Genomic DNA, 16,104 nt, shown 5'->3' on the forward strand with positions numbered 1-16,104 from the left:
TCCCCTCCAGCACAATGACAGCACCGGCATCCCGCGCGCTCAGGCGCTGTATCTGCACCGCGAAGCAGTCCGCATACGTACGACCGACCGTTGGAGCCACACAGCAGAGGATACAGCGGAGATGGCAGTCAGATGCGGCAGCTCCCACAAATCCAAAGATTGCGACGATCGTGGATCAGATTAGTCAATTGACTCTGTTGGAGACTGCAGACTTGGTATCGACGTTAAAGGTACGGTGACATGCTACGGGGGTGGGACGGCGACCATCGGAAGCCTGTAGTGGCACGCATACAATATGTAGAGCATGCCCGTCTTCACACCTGCATTGTGTTTAAGGGAGACAGGCCTGGCTTTAAACCGTTTCGCCACCGATGATAGATGCAGCGACGTTCAGGTTGTCCCACTAACACTTCGCCAGACTCGTCTGAACATACCCGACATGCCTATGGGAGGATTTGTCGCTGGTCCCGGAGGAGGTGCAGGTCCCGCGGCCGCAGCCCCCGTCGAGGAAGAAGAGGCCGCGCCCGCCGCTCAAGAGAAGACACTTTTCAACCTCAAGCTCGAGAAATTCGACGCCGGCGCGAAACCCAAGGTGATCAAGGAGATCAAGGCCATGTTAGGCTTGAGTTTGGTGGACAGCAAGAAGTTCGTTGAGGGAGCACCGAAGATGATGAAGGAGGGTGTGCCAAAGGAGGAGGCGGAGAAGATTGTCGAGACGCTCAAGGCGCTGGGTGCTACAGTTGTCATGGAGTAGGGGCATGCTATAAGCGGCGAAGAGCAGGATCTGGGAGAGAAGGACGAATACTGTATCATAGCATTACGTTTGGGCGTGTACAGATATGTTTGGAATGACCATGGATGTATACAGTTTACTCAGAATTCCAACAACAATGTGGGCGTCATGAGACAAGCCCGTGGTATCTCTGCCCCAACGCCTAGGCCATGCCGTGGCAATGTCTGTCGCTCCCAATCAACGCCGTAAATGCAGATCAGCTACCGCCTGCCCACCATGCCAGGAACCATTTCCGACTGACACGGTCTTGGAACTTTGGCTACCCTCATCTTCGCTTGCCTGTTCCTCGTTCGCAGCAGCTCTGGCCGCTTCCCATGCCTCAATTTTCTCTCGGTCTTTGTCAGGATTCTATCCGAACTCAATAACCTTCCTCCTCTCCTCGGCATCTTCCCTCGCGGTAACGTAGTCGTCCTCGTTGATGTCGCTGGCCTCATCCCATAGCTTCTCCAGCTCCTCGTAGCCGTCTCCTGGCACCGCCCAGATACTCTCCCGCAACCTCTTGTGTCTCTCCCTGTCCTCCTCAATCCTCTGTTCAATCTGACGTTTATCCATTCTTTGCCCTCCATTCCGACCGGCAGAAGCCACAAAGCTGTCTTTGGGGTCGGAGGTATCTGTCGCCATGAAAGGATGCGCGACTTCTCTCGACTTCAGTACGGCCTCGAGTTCTTGGACAGTCTCCTTCATGAGGATGGACAGGTTCTCAAGCGTCTTGAGGACTTTGCGAACGACGCGGATGTTGGCGCCTTCTTCGCCTACGACACATTCTACGACAGCCAGTATGTCTCTTTGCAACATGCGGACGTAGCCCATTGCGCTCGTGTCGCCCGAGTTGTTGTCCCTGACGGCGTATTCGCAGAGGCATTCGATGAAGAACATGATGTTCGCGCGGGTGTTCATGTTGGTGCGTTCGAGTTGCTCGAGGATGCAGGAGTGGAGGTCTTCGTCCATTTCACGGTTCTTCAACGCGTAGAGAGCGGCCTTTTGGAGCGACGTGTGGGATGCGCTGAGGTGGGAGAGCAGCGTCGTGAAGCGTTGACGGACCTCGAACGGGTCGGCCATGGTGGAGCTCGGGCTTGCGCACGTCTTTGGCTACTATGGGCCCGGCGGTAGTCTTGGTGGTCTGGACGGCAAGGTCGTGTGGAGCGTCAGGCGGAGAGCTTGGGGAGGTGCGCGCATATCGTCGGCCATGGCCATAGCTCAAGATTTCTCCAAGCCAACCTTGGAACGTGGGGAAGGCGCCGATCTCGCGCTCCCGAAACGCAGCAGCCCTCGTCCTTCGCGTTTGCCCAACAGTGCCCACCAAGACGCCCACGGCACTCATCCACCATGGCCACCACACAAGAAGCCAAGCCTCTCACGCTGACTGTCCTCGGCTCTGGCACGTCGTCTGGCCCACCCCCCAACCACAGCCATCGCTAACAAGCCCAGGAACCATGGGCATCGCGATAATGGGCGGCGTCATGGCCTCGCTCGCCTCTGCCAGGACGAGAGCCTCGCTCGATCCCGCCTCTGCCTCTGCCTCTAAAGACGTGCCTAACCTCTCCAACTTCATCGCCTGCGATCAATGGGCCCCCGCCGAACAAAACGTCCGCAAAGCCCTCGGCCACTACAACTTCCCCCTGCAGACGCTCACCAACCAGAACCTCAAGGGCGTGCAGGAAGCTGACATCGTACTGCTGAGCTGCAAGCCACATGGCTTCAAGACGATTCTGGGCGAGGAGGGCGTTGGGGAGGCGCTGAAGGGGAAGGTGCTGGTCAGCATCCTGGCAGGCGTGACGCGGGAGCAGATTGAAGCTTTCCTGTATCCCCACGGGCCGGCGAAGACAGAAAACGCTTGTCGCGTGGTGAGGGTCATGCCCAACACTGCGTCTTTCGTAGGAGAGTCCATGTCTGTGATCCAGACTTCGGACCCACCCCTCAGTGAGGCGCAGTACAAGCTCGTTGAGTTCGTCTTCAGCTCCATCGGTCGCGTTACGAACCTCCCTCCTGCGAACATGGATGCCGCGACCGCGCTGTGTGGCTCGGGTCCAGCTTTTTTCGCACTGATACTGGAGGCGGCGGCCGATGGTGCGGTTGCCATGGGCCTACCAAGAGCAGAGGCACAGATGATGGCTGCGCAGACCATGAGGGGAACCACTGGGCTCGTGCTAAACGGCGAGCATCCAGCGGTGCTGAAGGACAAAGTCTCAACGCCTGGTGGTTGCACCATCGGTGGGCTCATGTCTCTCGAGGAAGATGGCGTCAGGGGCGCCGTCGCAAAGGCAATTAGGGAAGCGACTGTCGTCGCATCGAGATTGGGTGGTGAGCAGAAGGAGTTTGTAAACCACAGGCGGTAAATAATGTCGAAGCTTCAAACCCTGTGACGGCTTCGTCCCAACATCCCAGATTTCACAGAATAAACGATACCACAATTCCACAACGTATCCATCTCCGGATAAGAATTCTTAATTATCGTACCTAAGCCTACGCTGATTACTGCGTATACAGCATACATGTTCGTCCATATCTTCTGACTCATGTCTCAAAGGGTATAATACAGATAAGTAGAGAAAGGACCTCAGGTCTCCCCCAGCAGTTCCCCCAGATTGAGCATGTCACTGTCTCGTAGCCATATCGTGCCTTGTCATAGCCCAAAAGACCCGTCTGGAAACCGGTGCGCATATGGCCAAAAGAGCCATCTTACCGCCTTTCCCGCTCCCGCTCCATCATCTCGCGCTCGACATCGCCTTCAGTCCTCACACCACCACGTCTAGCCTTGGCGTTCTTACGCAGTCCCGCTGTAAAGAGGCTGGCAATGTTGTCGTCACCCGTCGCACCAGACTTCCTGCGCTTGTCACGATGCGCGGCGGGGCCTGTGGGAGGCTTGGCATCAGCTTTGGGGCCTGTGGGTACCGGTGCCTCGTCGTCAAAGTCGTCTCTGCTACGCTTACTCGAGAGCGTAGGGCGGGATGAAGGAGAGATGCGTGATTGAAGGGACTTGCTGGAGCTGGATGGCTTCTCCACGCGTTCGCGACTGTCTCGCTCTCGGGCATTGCGCTCTCGCTCAGCGGCATAATGGTCTTGGAACGTTTCTTTGTCTTTGGATGAAGGGCCGGTTGGTATAGTCGATGTAGAAGTCGCGCTGGTTTTACGACGGTGATCCCTAGCTTCGCCGCTTCGGTCTTTATTTCGATCAGCAGCCGGACCCTTGGGTGGCTGGAAAGCTCGTGGGCCGGTAGGAGGTTGGGCCGGTGGAGGCATGGCCGCGTTCTTTGAGCGACCCTTGATGCTGAAGCCATTCGCCGAGGGCCCGGTTGGTGCGTTCAAGGGCGGAGACATAGCGCGTTTCTTCATCATCTGACCGACGACATCCTCTTCCCTCTCCAATTGAGATGGCTTGTCTTTGCGCTCATGATCATCGTACTCGCGTCGCTCGCGATCGCGATCTTTGCGACTACGGCGTGAAGAGCGGTGATTGTCGTCCCCATAATCACGCTCATCGTCTTCACTTTCACGATCGCGACGCCGCCTACGGTCCTTGTCCTTATCCTTGTCGCGGGAGCGATCCTTCTCGCGGTCGTAATCATAGTTGCGGTCTCGCTCTCGCTCTTTACGATCCTTGCGGTCTCGTTCACGTTCCTTGTCGCGTGAGCGGTCGCGCCCGCTCCTGTGCTTGCGTCGTGAACTGCCATCAGAATCCTTTTCGCCATTGCCGTACGCATCTTCGTCTTCATATTTGTCTCCCTCACGAGGTGATCGGGAGCGATGGCGACGACGATGCTCCTTGCTCCGATCGCGGTGGGACCGCGATGAACGGTGCTTGTCCTTGTCACGACGGCTGCTACGATACTTGGAGTCTGCCGATGCAGTTCGTGTACGGTCACCCCGGCTGCCCTTCTCGTCGCGGTAACGATCATCATACTCCGGGTCACGGTCATCATAGCGTGACGATCGATGGTGCTTGCGGTCTTTGCGATCCTCGTATTCGTTGTTCAATGGCGAAACGGATCTACCGCGGTCATCGCGACGAGAATGACGGTCTGCAGAACGCGATCGGTCACGTTGCTCACTTCTGTCATCACCCTTCGTTCGTGATTGTGGTCGAGAAGGCGTGGGTGAGCGTTCCTTGACCCGCATACTCTCATCCCGGAGAGGTGACCGCCTGCGTCATTGTCAGCCACTGCTTGTACTTCATTCTCCATCAAATCTACTTACGATCGAACTCTACGTTGTGGGCTAGCAGCTGTCGCATCTTGAGCAGACGCGACGCTTTTGGGCGGTGGCGGGGCTGCGTATCGCCCACCATGGGCACGACTCGAGAAACCAGTGTTGGGTCGACCTTCTCTCATCGCGCGTGGTCCAGTTGGCGCGCCTGCAACACCGACACCAATCGGTTCCGTTGGCTGACCTGTCAGAACTGTCGCTGCACCATAAGCCCCGTTATTGAAGCCGCCACGTGGACCATAGTTGCCATTGTATCCCATAATGTTCATGCTGGGGTCGAAGGCTGCATTCATGTGCTGATCCGGGAACTGATTCATCATTCCTTGAGGGTATGGCACACCAGGGCCCATCATAGACTGGTCGTACTCTCGCATGTCTGCATCGCCAGAGTCTACAGTTTGTATAGGCTTCAGACCGCCGTCTTGAGTCTCGCATTGTGGACCACCCCCTGCCTGGTTAGTGTCGTCGCCAGCAGCTTCGCTAGCATTGCCAGCACCACCCCCATCTGCTGAAGTCTGTGGTTCGAGCGATACTGGGATATCGTCGACGATGTCCTTACCTTCTTCAGTTGGATCTGCGGACGCCTTCGACTGCTCGCCCTCGGCCTTCACCTCAGGAGCAGGGTTGGCATTTCCGTCAGGCGACTGGTCGTCACGCTGTGTAGAACGAATCGGGTCAGTTTTTGGTTTCCAAGTTTGGCCGATTCCCGTGTATGGGTTCGGTAACTTTCGTTGGTGGGTTGAACGTACGTTTTGCAAAGGACCGCCACGGCTGCCCGGACGACCAGGCGCATTCTGGCAACCCGGACCAAAGCCACCCTGGCTGCCATTCTTGTTGTTTCGCTGAGGATGTGCTCCTCCTTGATTGGCATGGAAACGATTGTGGTTCTGGTTTGGGAAATTATTCTTGGGAAACTGGTTCATCATCTCGGGATATGCTCCAGATTGATTAAAGCCACCCAGCTGATTGGGCCCGCTGAAGTTTCCATAGCCACTGCCCATACCATTCCATCCATTGCCATAGCCACCACCGTACTGCATCATGTTCATGGCAGACATGTCGTTCATGCCCAAGCCCATGTTCCCTCCAAAGTTGCCGTACATTCCGTTCATGTTGTTGAAATCTAGCAAGGCATTAGTCGCCTGCAAGGAAGGCAAGGTTATTCCAAAGACATACCCATAGGATTCATGCCGTTCCAGCCGCCGTTGGCCATGACATTAGGCATCCCGTTCCAAGCCAAGCCATTGCTGAAGCCGCCCTGATTGGGGAAGCCGAAGCCCATCTGGCTTTGCACGCCGCTCATCGGCGGGTTGTTGCCAATCATGCCATTAGTTCCGTTGGAGGGTTTTTGCTCGTCGGTCGAGCTGTTGGCCGCTGAAGGTCCCGTGTTCTTGGTCACGCTCTGGGAGGCGGTGCTACCGCGCCGCTCAGTCTCCGTCTCAGGAGAAGCATTTTCCTGATTTGGTCAGCAAGAGCGCGAGTGCAGTGGAAAGCATCTCCGGTCATTGGCACGTGTGGCAACCATGTTTTGCAATGCTTAGAGGCCCGACGATGTCTCTTCTGCTTGGTTTCTTCTTCTTCTGATTGTACAGTACCCGCATGCTCGCGCAAGAGCGAAATGAAAGACTTTCACAACCTACCTCCTTTGGTTGGGCCGCGGCCGAGCCGGCGCGCTGTCCAGCCTCTTCTGGGGCCTCGGCAGAACCAGCAGCTTGTTCAGCAGCATCGCCTTCTGCCTTGTGCGCATCCTCAACACTGTCTACGGGCTGCTCTGTACCATCACCGACCGGCAGGACCTCAGGCGCGGCCGGTGTCACCTCGACGGGCGGGGTAGCTGCCTGTGCCGCGGCCTTGGCCTCTTCCTTCTTCTTCTGTTTTTGTAGCCACACTCGCATCGTGTTACGCAGAGACTTGTTCGGTGTGCAAGAGTCGGCCTCGAGCGGTGAGTGGTCGCACGAGGGACACGCTGTCGGGAACTGGAGGTTTCCTTGACCTGGGCCGCGTTAGCGCCTGCGAGAATCTCCGGCAGCAGCATATGGTGTACGCACATGGTGAGCATATGGATTTAGCACAGCAGATCAGCTTGTATGAGTCGAACGCAAGCTCGTTACATAGGGCGCAGAAGAAGTTCTTCGGGAAGGCCGTCGTGGGGAGCGACCTGCTTACGTTAGTATGAGTTCAGAGCCTAGGCATTTCGCACGTACACAGCAAGCTCTCTCAGCTCGTCAGCGAGCGGCGCCGCCTTGGGATCGGTTGCGGGGTCGCCCATGGTAAGGCCCGACAAGTTCGCGACTTGGGGTCAGGCTGCCGTGTAAGAGTTGGAACCGATGTTTGCGCCAGACGTTACTCCATCAATGGGAAATGGCGGATGAGAGACAAGGAAAGATGGAAGCAAGACAACCCCTCGATGCAGGCGCAGGCAAGCAGGCAGGCTTGTTTGCAGGCGCGGACAGACGTGTTTGCGGAGTGACAGCTAAGTGAGTCGCGGAAGTTTTCTGGAAGTCGCGACCGACCGACGGGTCCGTGCGCAGCTCCGCTAATTATCGTCACGTGCGAACCGCTCCGTGCCTCGTTTGAGCAAGTCAGTGTCTGGGTGTCGCTCCGCCTGATGTGACTCCGGCTTCACGTCTTCCAGAGGTTCGCAGGTTGCCCGGCCGAAGCTCAGGGAAAGCATGATCAATGCGAACCGTTAGATGTGGCGCTAAGCGATTGTGGCTTAGCCGGACCCTTGTCAGCGTCATCGCTATTCCAGTCCTGAACGGTGTCGCTAGGCGTGCTCGTGGCTGAGATACTTTGTCCATCCTCTACTCTGTAAAGATGATACTGAGTCAAATTTCTTATCTGGACTGCATAGCTTTCCTCGTCTTCCTCGCTCCCCAATTGTTAGTCCAGATTGGGCTCCCGCCACTTTTGACATGGCTGATACCAGCCCTGCCATCTCTGGGTAAGCTACAACATGTCATGTACGTGGGCATACTAATACTCACAGCTCCCAAAGCCGTCGCCATACCGTACCAGTTCATTCGTGAACGCTTCTTCGTATCACATCAACATCGTGCCCCTTTCGTGCAGAAGGCAACGCCTTTCCAGGACTTGGTCATCCGTTTCGTTCGCTATGCATTCGCCAACATGCCCGCCTTTCTGGGGCGTGTCTTTTTTTCCAAAGCCGTGTCACTCCCTTTCTTGAGGTTTCGTATGCTGAGACACGGCATCGTCACCAGTCCTATCAGGTGGACTGAGATTAAAAGGCCAAACTTTAGAGGTGTATGGATAGTGCACAACCAGCAAGAGCAGCCAGATGTAATTGTATACTATTGTCATGGAGGTGGCTTTTCCATGGGGAGTAGTTTCTTCTATATGGAGTTTCTACTCGCTTGGGTTGCAATGCTCAAGAACGCTGGGTACAGCAATCCGGCTCTATTCGCTTTGGAATACACGCTCGTCCCAGACGCTACATACCCTACCCAACTCCACGAGACGGTCGCAGGCTACGAATACGTTCTATCGCTAGCTCAATCTTCAGTTCGTGTCGTCGTGGGTGGAGACTCTGCGGGCGCAACCCTCATCTTGAGCTTTCTGCTATACATGTCTGACCACACGGACTTGCGACATCAGAAACCTGGCCTTGCCATCATGATCAGCCCGTGGGTCACGATTCTATCGCGCGAAAATCGAAACACAGAATCCGACTATCTCAACAGTTCATCGTTGGAGCTATACGGCCGTCAATACATCGGCAGCAAGGTGTCAGCAGATGATCCATTCGTTTCACCCGGAACGTGCAGAGATTTGAATAAGTGGAGAGAGGCTAGTCCTGAACAAGGATGGTATTTCCTATATGGTAGTGAAGAAGTGCTTGGGCCGGAGACAAGGCGCCTGATCAGCTTATTGGAAAAGACCGGAAAAGAGGTAGACAGCTGGGAAGAGCCGGGAGGTATTCATGCATGGCCTGTTGCAAGCTTATACCTTGGGGAGACGAGAGAGGCCAGACTGAGTGGTCTGAAGAGCATTGTAGAAGCGATCAAGAACAGGATACATTCATGAGACTGGAGGTGGTGGAACCCAGCCAAGACATACGATTCTTTGTCTGACGTGACCTTGCAATTGGTAAAGCCATTTCAGTTTCCTGCTATCTGTATTCACTGAGGGGGGTAGCCTCGCTTTTGCGAAGGCTGTAGTGGTTCTGAACGAAAGCACACCTTGAGGATATCATTTGTGTTCAACACGCGTATCCAATCAGATGCCAAAACAGGGCAACTGCTATGCTGCATCCCAAGGTCGTTTCTTTAATCGTAGTCTTACAAGACGTTGTGCACCGGAACACTACCTAGGTAATAAGCAGCCATCAACTGCGAACAAGATTGACTGATCTACAGAGACGCAGCACAAGAGTTCTCATCACTTTCTTGGGCGTCTAGGCCCCACCCTTGCCGTTCGTTGTGCTGGTTGACTCATGGGTTTTCTTCAATGTACTTGTCCGGGGAAAAAGAATAGAAGCAATCTAAACGCACATTTCAACGTTGTTACTGCAGCTGCCTTCCAGCAATCAGTCCATTATCAAAGCCATCGCACTTGTGCTGAAAAATAGTTGCACCAAATCAAGATCTTACCGTATACCGAGGTGCTATAACGATAACTTGCCCGACCAAACCCAGGCTCTAATCCGAGGCAAAGACGGACCACATCCCTAGTCTGACAGTCCAATACGCGTTGGAATAGCTTGATATGCTTTCAAATGCAGGCAGAGGGTACGGCTACATTGAAATACCGTGACAACTATTTTTCTCCTAAGTGCAAAGCAACGACACACGTTACATCGCATTGCCGGGTGCATCATAGGCGATGCATCCAGAAGAAAAGCCCAATCGTTTAGTATGGATCTCTCTGCGCCAGGATATGCCCTAGTTTATGTAACTAATGTAACTGCTTTGTAGAATGTCTGACCGAACATTTGTAGGTGGACGGTTTCCGGCAGAGTCAGCATGGCGGATGCTTGATACTGCTCTTGCGGAGCCAAGGTGCAAGGCAGGTGGCGTGCTAGCAAATGCATCGATGAGGACACCACGTGGGTGGGTTAGATAAGGGGGCTGTGGATAAGTCAATGATCGGGCTCGAATCTAGTAGGATATATTTTATTTATTTTCAGAATCCTCCACATGTTCTTCGATGGGCCGGTAACTCAGTGGTAGAGTGTAGGACTGCAGTTGAAACGAAATGCTACCTTCCCGAAGTCACCGGTTCGACTCCGGTTCGGCCCTAGTTTCTTTTTGCCCGGCTATCTTTCTTTTTTGATACAGGTGCATTCGTCTCTCTGAGGCTATAAAAGCAACATATCTTGTTCTTAATGCATTCCCACAGAAGCATACGTCCGCCTTCTTTCTTCATTTTTTTTAACATAGGCACTTGCTGTATTCTCTACTGAAAGGTCACAGAGACAGCTTTATGTTTTTAATGTGTACAGCGTATCGCACACATGAGTTTTAGTATCAAAGAGTACAGACCTGTACCCTAGAAAGAGAAGACAGGATGCATAGCGACAGCTCATTCACGAACGTGTTGCATCTACAGCGAAATGCTTTGTCCTTGTAATATGGGTATTCAGACAAGTAATATACACACCTGCACACATGCCATAGTATAAGCCCCACTCACCGTATTCTTACAAAAGTATATATACATCACTCCCTGCACCTGGTGTGACTCGCACGTCCTTGCCACGTTCTATAGCATGCAAGTCACACGAGCCACTCGCATCTCCAACCTTCAGTCCGCATTCGTCTACTCCCATCTCGTCTCTTTCTTCAACGGCTTTTCCCAATCCTTGATGTGGTCTGAGATGACCTTCGCAGCCTGTTCCGCCGTGAAGTTGCGCCCGATGGCTTCGACAAAATCGCCTTCTGGGTCTGGTAGATCTGTTAGCCTATGTACGTGCAACCTGATGACAGCAAGACAACATACCCATCAAATAGAAGTAGATACTGTGATCAACCAGGTAGTCTTGGCCAGGCTTGACGTCCTTGGGGGTGCTGAAGTACACGCGATACGCTTTACATGTATCCTTGATCTCCTCGTGGGTGCCTGTCAAGCCGATGAAGTCAGGATGGAACTCTGCCAGGTATTCCTTGAGCACCTTGGGGTTGTCGCGTGCAGGATCGCATGTGATCATGACGGGGAGGATGACGTTTCCGCATTCGGCGACGACTTTGTCGTACATGAGAGCCATTTTGTCGAGCTCGTCGGGGCAGATGTCGGGACAGTGAGTGAAACCAAAGTAGACCTACGACACTATTGTTAGTATAAATGCTCACACTGGGTCGAGGGCGATGCCGTACGAGAGAGTATTTGCCTAGCATATCCTCGTTGCTGAATGGCTGGCCATTGTGGTCTTGGAGGTGGAATGGACCGCCTACTTTAGGCTTTCCGATACCCTTTGTTTGCTCGGCGATTCGCTTTCTTGCCATGCGCTCTTTCTCGTATGTGAAGTAGGCCCATAATCCTCCGCCTGCTGCGACGAAGAGGATGGCTGCTGTGAGATTGAATGGCTACGAAGCGTTAGCCTTTGATCGGGCGTCTAAGTACTCCCATCTGGTATATAGTTCCTTGGATATCGAAACGTACCCCGCCCTTGTTCCTGGCCCGGATCTGATCTATTGTCTTGAGCTTGCTCCGTGGTGTCGATTGCGAAAAACCCCTTGTGTGTCCTTGGCAGCTACTTGCAGCGTTCCTTGGTCCAATGCGCGTTGTCTGTAATTCCCTCCGACACGTTGCGTTGCCCGCTGATGGTTTCCGCGACGATGCGACCGGACTCGATGTGCTAAAGGCGAATGTTCGATGCGGAACGCGCGCCGCTCGTGGACCTGAAATACTCCTCACAGCCGTGGCCATGCATTTCATTGGTGCAGCCATTGGGGTGTTGATATTGGAGACTGTATGACGCCGTGGTGTTGCGAAATGGTGCTGCGGCAGACTTTCGATGATTTGGGATGCGAACTGGCGCGCTCGGGCCAACCTCGAATGACATGTTGCTCCTTTGTACATCCAAGGTACATCACGTCACCACGAAAGTCCAGATGGACATCCATAAGCGGAGGTCCTAACGATTACTTGAGCCAGGAGTCACGTCAACAAATAAGAAAGCGCCTTTGGAAGGAATGTAGCAGAGAACTGGTGGGATGTTTATTTGATACCGATAGCTTTGAGAAGCTCCTCTTTCTGCGTTGCCCCAATGGCTCCTTCTGTTTCGACGCCCTTGACGACATGGCTCATAGTCTCCATCTCTCTGACGCCGGCACCATGTGCAAAGTGCCAGAGCTCTGCTTCTTCATACCGTACCTGGAACGCTTGCCAGTTCTGTGCTTTTAGTGTGTTGACATGCTCTGTGACAGCTACGGAGGGGCCGGAGTAGACAAGCAAGCCAGGATATCCAGGCTTGGTGAGCCCAGACACGGGTGGCACTGAAGACGGAGGTGAGAGTGCAAGTTTGCGTTTGTTGGTATTGAGAAGATGGTGCAGCCATACAATGACTGTCTTGGAGGTGTCTAGACTCTGGTTGGCCCCTGCGGTCGAGCCGCTGTGTGATTCAGCAGGAGCAGAATCGAGCATGTGCCGAAAGGCAGCGAGGATGGCATCGAGGGCCTCTTCGCCTTGGGCCAGCCCAAGCCCTGTGACGGCATCTCTAATGCGCGTCCGCAGGTCGTGCTTGGCTGCGTCAGTCGCAGAGATGATGTCGGGCGACCCTGATGCCGGATACGACTCGGGCAAGCGAAGAAGGAGCGAGGCACGATCATCTTGGGAGAAGCTCAATTCCCGTGACTTGGGATGATAGTGCGTCTGGTGGGGATACATGGCATCTAGCAGCAGCAGCTCGGTTTCGAGGCGGGCGGCAGCGTCGTCTGCCATGGTGGATGCAGGCGGGTTGCCTGTGTTTGCAGGATCTACATGAGGGCCGGCGTGTGGGAGGCTGGACGGGCGCTGGTGGCTACAGTGAAACCAAAACCAAAGAGCTTTCCCGATGCGGCTAGGAGCAGACGCGGAACGTCCGCGCTCCAACCACCTGGGCACCCAGAGACACAGGCAAACCATCCATCTGCCCTCCGCACCGCCAGCCCAGAGCCTCACCCGCATGCCCTGCCCTCCTCCCGCCAACATCACGACCCGTCACGTGCAGCCAGCACCCACGGACGCCCTACGCCTGCGCCTGTGTGCGGAATGAGCAGCGGCCCCAGCGACGATGAAGGCTGCTCCGCTCCTGGTGTCCTGGCACAACGAGAACGCGCCCATCTACTCGGCGCACTTTGAGCCCCACGGCAAGGGACGCCTGGCGACAGCGGGCGGCGACAACAACGTGCGGGTGCGGCAGCCCCTCCCCGCGAGCAGCATGGACTTGCGCTGACCTGTACAACAGCTCTGGAGCGTCGAGGCGCACGGCGAGGAGCGCACCGTCTCCTACCTGTCGACTCTGGCCAAGCACACGCAGGCCGTCAACGTGGTGCGATGGTGTCCACGGGGTACGCCTCCGGCCCACGTGCAAGAGAGAGCAGCAACTGACGTGCCCTAGGCGAGATGCTCGCGAGCGCCGGCGACGACGGCAACGTGCTGCTCTGGGTCCCCGCCGAGAAGCAGGCGGCGCACAACTTGGACGAGGGCCTCGAAGACAAGGAGACGTGGCGAGTCAAGGCCATGTGCAGGTCCATAGGCTCCGAGATCTACGACCTGGCCTGGTCCCCTGACGGCGTCTTCTTCATCACAGGCAGCATGGACAACATTGCCCGCATCTACAACGCTCACACTGGTACGCCCCGTGCCCAGCCACCACGTCCCCGATAGCTGCTCAATCGTGTCTAGGAAGCATCGTGCGGCAGATTGCCGAGCACAACCACTACGTCCAGGGCGTTGCCTGGGACCCCATGAACGAGTACATTGCAACCCAGTCGTCGGACCGCTCCGTCCACATCTACACCCTGAAGAACAAGGACGGCCACTTCTCGCTGGCCCAGCACAGCAAGGTCACCAAGATGGACCTGCCCGCCCGCCGCGTCTCTTCCAACAGCCCGGCGCCCCCAGACTTCGGCAGCCGCGCCTTTGCCGCTGATGCTGCCATGGCAATCGGCTCGCCCGTGCCGTCGATGCCCGGCACGCCCCAGTCGCTGGCCCTGCCCACGATGCATCCGCCGCCGACCTCGCACAGCCGTCGTTCGTCCTTCGGCTCCTCTCCATCCATGCGCCGCTCCGCCTCGCCCGCTCCGTCCATGCCCCTGCCCGCCGTCATGCCAAACTCCCCCAGCATTGGCACCATGGGCCCCATGGGCCTCCGCAACGCGCCCCTCTACTTCAACGAGACCCTGACGTCCTTCTTCCGACGTCTTACATTTGCCCCGGACGGCAGCTTGTTGTTCACGCCGGCAGGCCAATACAAGGCCGTGCATGCGTCCGTTGCTGAAGCCAAGCAGACCGACGACATCACGAATACAGTCTACATATATACCCGGGCCGGCCTTAACAAGCCACCCGTCGCCTATCTGCCCGGCCACAAGAAGCCCTCGGTCGCCGTCCGTTGCTCGCCCGTCTACTATACCCTGCGCCAGTCTGCCCCACCCACCAGGCACATCACCATCGATACTTCGAATATGGACGATGAGATTCCTTCTCTGCCTGATCCAGTCATGCCCTCCAAGCCCCCTACCTCGCATTCATCCATGGACCCCCCGCCCATCACGAGTGCGCCTTCTCCCTCGCCAAGCCTATCAGCGCCGTCGCCCAAGCCCGCCGATGGCGAAGCATCCGCTCAATCCGGCCTGCCCCCCGGGCCTCCGTCTGCCTTTACACTGCCTTATCGCATGATGTATGCTGTCGCAACACAAGACGCTATCCACATCTACGATACGCAGCAACAGAAGCCCCTATGCATCGTCAGCAACTTGCACTTTGCTACCTTTACAGACATCACCTGGTACGTGCCGAGGCCCGCTTTGACTCCCAGTTCACTTACCATTCAATAGGTCAAATGACGGCTCCATGCTGCTGATGACCTCGTCGGATGGCTTTTGCTCATCCATCACATTTGCTCCTGGCGAACTCGGCGACAAGTACACGGGTCCTTTAGCTGTTCATAGCCGACCACAGCAGACACCTGCTGCCATCAACACCACGGGGGGGCACACATCAAACAACTCTACCCCGACTCCTACACCAACAAACGGAACCATGCCGGGCACCACAACGGCTACTGCACCACCAATGCAGAGGCAACCCTCTGCAGGCTTCCCGGCCTCTCCGAGCTCTTTTGTTCCCGCAAGGCCTGGAAGTCCCACAAGAAGCAATTCGGTATCCAGTATTGCTACTGCTTCATCCTTTGCGCCCGGTGCAGGTGACCAAAGCAACATGAACGCCCCAACGCCGGCTATGTCATCAGTGCCTAGTATTGCTGCTGCCAATTCTGGACCTGTACCGATGTGGACACCGCCTCTGACCCCAGCTCACGGCCAGGGCACGACGCACAGTGCAAGTAGCTCGGTCAGCGGGGTACCAAGCACTGCCCATGTTGGGCGAAGAGAAAGCGAAATGAGCGAGTCAGACCGCGACGATGCATCTTCGACTTCCAAGAAACGAGATTTGTATGCTATGCCGGAAGTTGATGCAGATGCGCGAGAGAGTAAGCGACGAAGGATTACACCAACACCGGTCACAATGGTCGCGGAAGGCGACAGTGCTATTGCCAGCACCGAAGAGAGTACTCCGACACAAACACCCGGGCAGTAGGAACTATTACATGGGATCCTCTTGTTTCCGATGCATTTCATCATTGTGTACATCTTGTCTTCAGCAAGGCGTTTAGGATACCAGGGCTATATTTACGGCGATATCATGTACAGATTCCTTTCTTTCCTTGCTAATGTTGTAACAGTGGGGCGCCATCACGATTATACCACAATTCTCACTGCACGAAGGTGCACGTAGTCGTACTCCACAATACAGATTATAGTCAAGTCAAATACATATACATTGCAGATGGGAAGACCTGAACTCATCTCCCTAGGTGGCCCAGTTGGTATTGCAGATTTCACACCACTGAGGCCATCTCCGTGCTCAGAGACGTTGCGCGCAACTCG

General features: G+C 55.3%; 8 protein-coding genes and 1 non-coding gene across 9 annotated transcripts; 5 read left to right on the top strand and 4 right to left on the bottom strand.

The window, feature by feature from the left end:
- Positions 1-14: 14 nt before the first annotated feature.
- J4E78_007792 (uncharacterized protein) lies at positions 15-754 on the top strand (the record flags this gene model as incomplete). The annotated part of the gene is made up of 2 exons (XM_049368396.1): positions 15-230; positions 419-754. The coding sequence occupies 2 exons, from the start codon at positions 15-17 to the stop codon at positions 752-754; spliced, it is 552 nt and encodes a 183-aa protein (XP_049220050.1).
- A 387-nt stretch (positions 755-1,141) lies between these two features.
- J4E78_007793 (uncharacterized protein) lies at positions 1,142-1,852 on the bottom strand (the record flags this gene model as incomplete). The annotated part of the gene is made up of 1 exon (XM_049368397.1): positions 1,142-1,852. The coding sequence occupies one exon, from the start codon at positions 1,850-1,852 to the stop codon at positions 1,142-1,144; it is 711 nt and encodes a 236-aa protein (XP_049220051.1).
- A 374-nt stretch (positions 1,853-2,226) lies between these two features.
- On the top strand, positions 2,227-3,129 carry J4E78_007794 (uncharacterized protein; the record flags this gene model as incomplete). The annotated part of the gene is made up of 1 exon (XM_049368398.1): positions 2,227-3,129. The coding sequence occupies one exon, from the start codon at positions 2,227-2,229 to the stop codon at positions 3,127-3,129; it is 903 nt and encodes a 300-aa protein (XP_049220052.1).
- Positions 3,130-3,472: 343 nt separating this feature from the next.
- On the bottom strand, positions 3,473-7,265 carry J4E78_007795 (uncharacterized protein; the record flags this gene model as incomplete). The annotated part of the gene is made up of 6 exons (XM_049368399.1): positions 3,473-4,934; positions 4,988-6,119; positions 6,173-6,452; positions 6,637-6,989; positions 7,045-7,154; positions 7,201-7,265. 6 exons carry the CDS (start codon positions 7,263-7,265, stop codon positions 3,473-3,475), a joined length of 3,402 nt encoding a protein of 1,133 aa, XP_049220053.1.
- Positions 7,266-7,813: 548 nt separating this feature from the next.
- On the top strand, positions 7,814-9,040 carry J4E78_007796 (uncharacterized protein; the record flags this gene model as incomplete). Its single annotated transcript, XM_049368400.1, has 2 exons — positions 7,814-7,940; positions 7,986-9,040. 2 exons carry the CDS (start codon positions 7,814-7,816, stop codon positions 9,038-9,040), a joined length of 1,182 nt encoding a protein of 393 aa, XP_049220054.1.
- Positions 9,041-10,164: 1,124 nt separating this feature from the next.
- Positions 10,165-10,254, top strand: J4E78_007797. Its single transcript has one exon. It is a non-coding gene; the product is annotated as a tRNA-Cys (tRNA).
- A 520-nt stretch (positions 10,255-10,774) lies between these two features.
- On the bottom strand, positions 10,775-11,902 carry J4E78_007798 (uncharacterized protein; the record flags this gene model as incomplete). The annotated part of the gene is made up of 4 exons (XM_049368401.1): positions 10,775-10,899; positions 10,955-11,273; positions 11,329-11,538; positions 11,615-11,902. The coding sequence occupies 4 exons, from the start codon at positions 11,900-11,902 to the stop codon at positions 10,775-10,777; spliced, it is 942 nt and encodes a 313-aa protein (XP_049220055.1).
- A 270-nt stretch (positions 11,903-12,172) lies between these two features.
- J4E78_007799 (uncharacterized protein) lies at positions 12,173-12,895 on the bottom strand (the record flags this gene model as incomplete). Its single annotated transcript, XM_049368402.1, has 1 exon — positions 12,173-12,895. One exon carries the CDS (start codon positions 12,893-12,895, stop codon positions 12,173-12,175), a length of 723 nt encoding a protein of 240 aa, XP_049220056.1.
- Positions 12,896-13,226: 331 nt separating this feature from the next.
- On the top strand, positions 13,227-15,754 carry J4E78_007800 (uncharacterized protein; the record flags this gene model as incomplete). The annotated part of the gene is made up of 5 exons (XM_049368403.1): positions 13,227-13,346; positions 13,401-13,503; positions 13,554-13,787; positions 13,841-14,945; positions 14,995-15,754. 5 exons carry the CDS (start codon positions 13,227-13,229, stop codon positions 15,752-15,754), a joined length of 2,322 nt encoding a protein of 773 aa, XP_049220057.1.
- Between the last annotated feature and the right edge of the window lie 350 nt (positions 15,755-16,104).

The sequence above is a fragment of the Alternaria triticimaculans genome (genome assembly GCF_023758025.1).
Source record: "Alternaria triticimaculans strain BMP 0046 chromosome Unknown scaffold_12, whole genome shotgun sequence".
In the NCBI taxonomy this organism is placed as follows: Eukaryota; Fungi; Ascomycota; class Dothideomycetes; order Pleosporales; family Pleosporaceae; genus Alternaria; species Alternaria triticimaculans.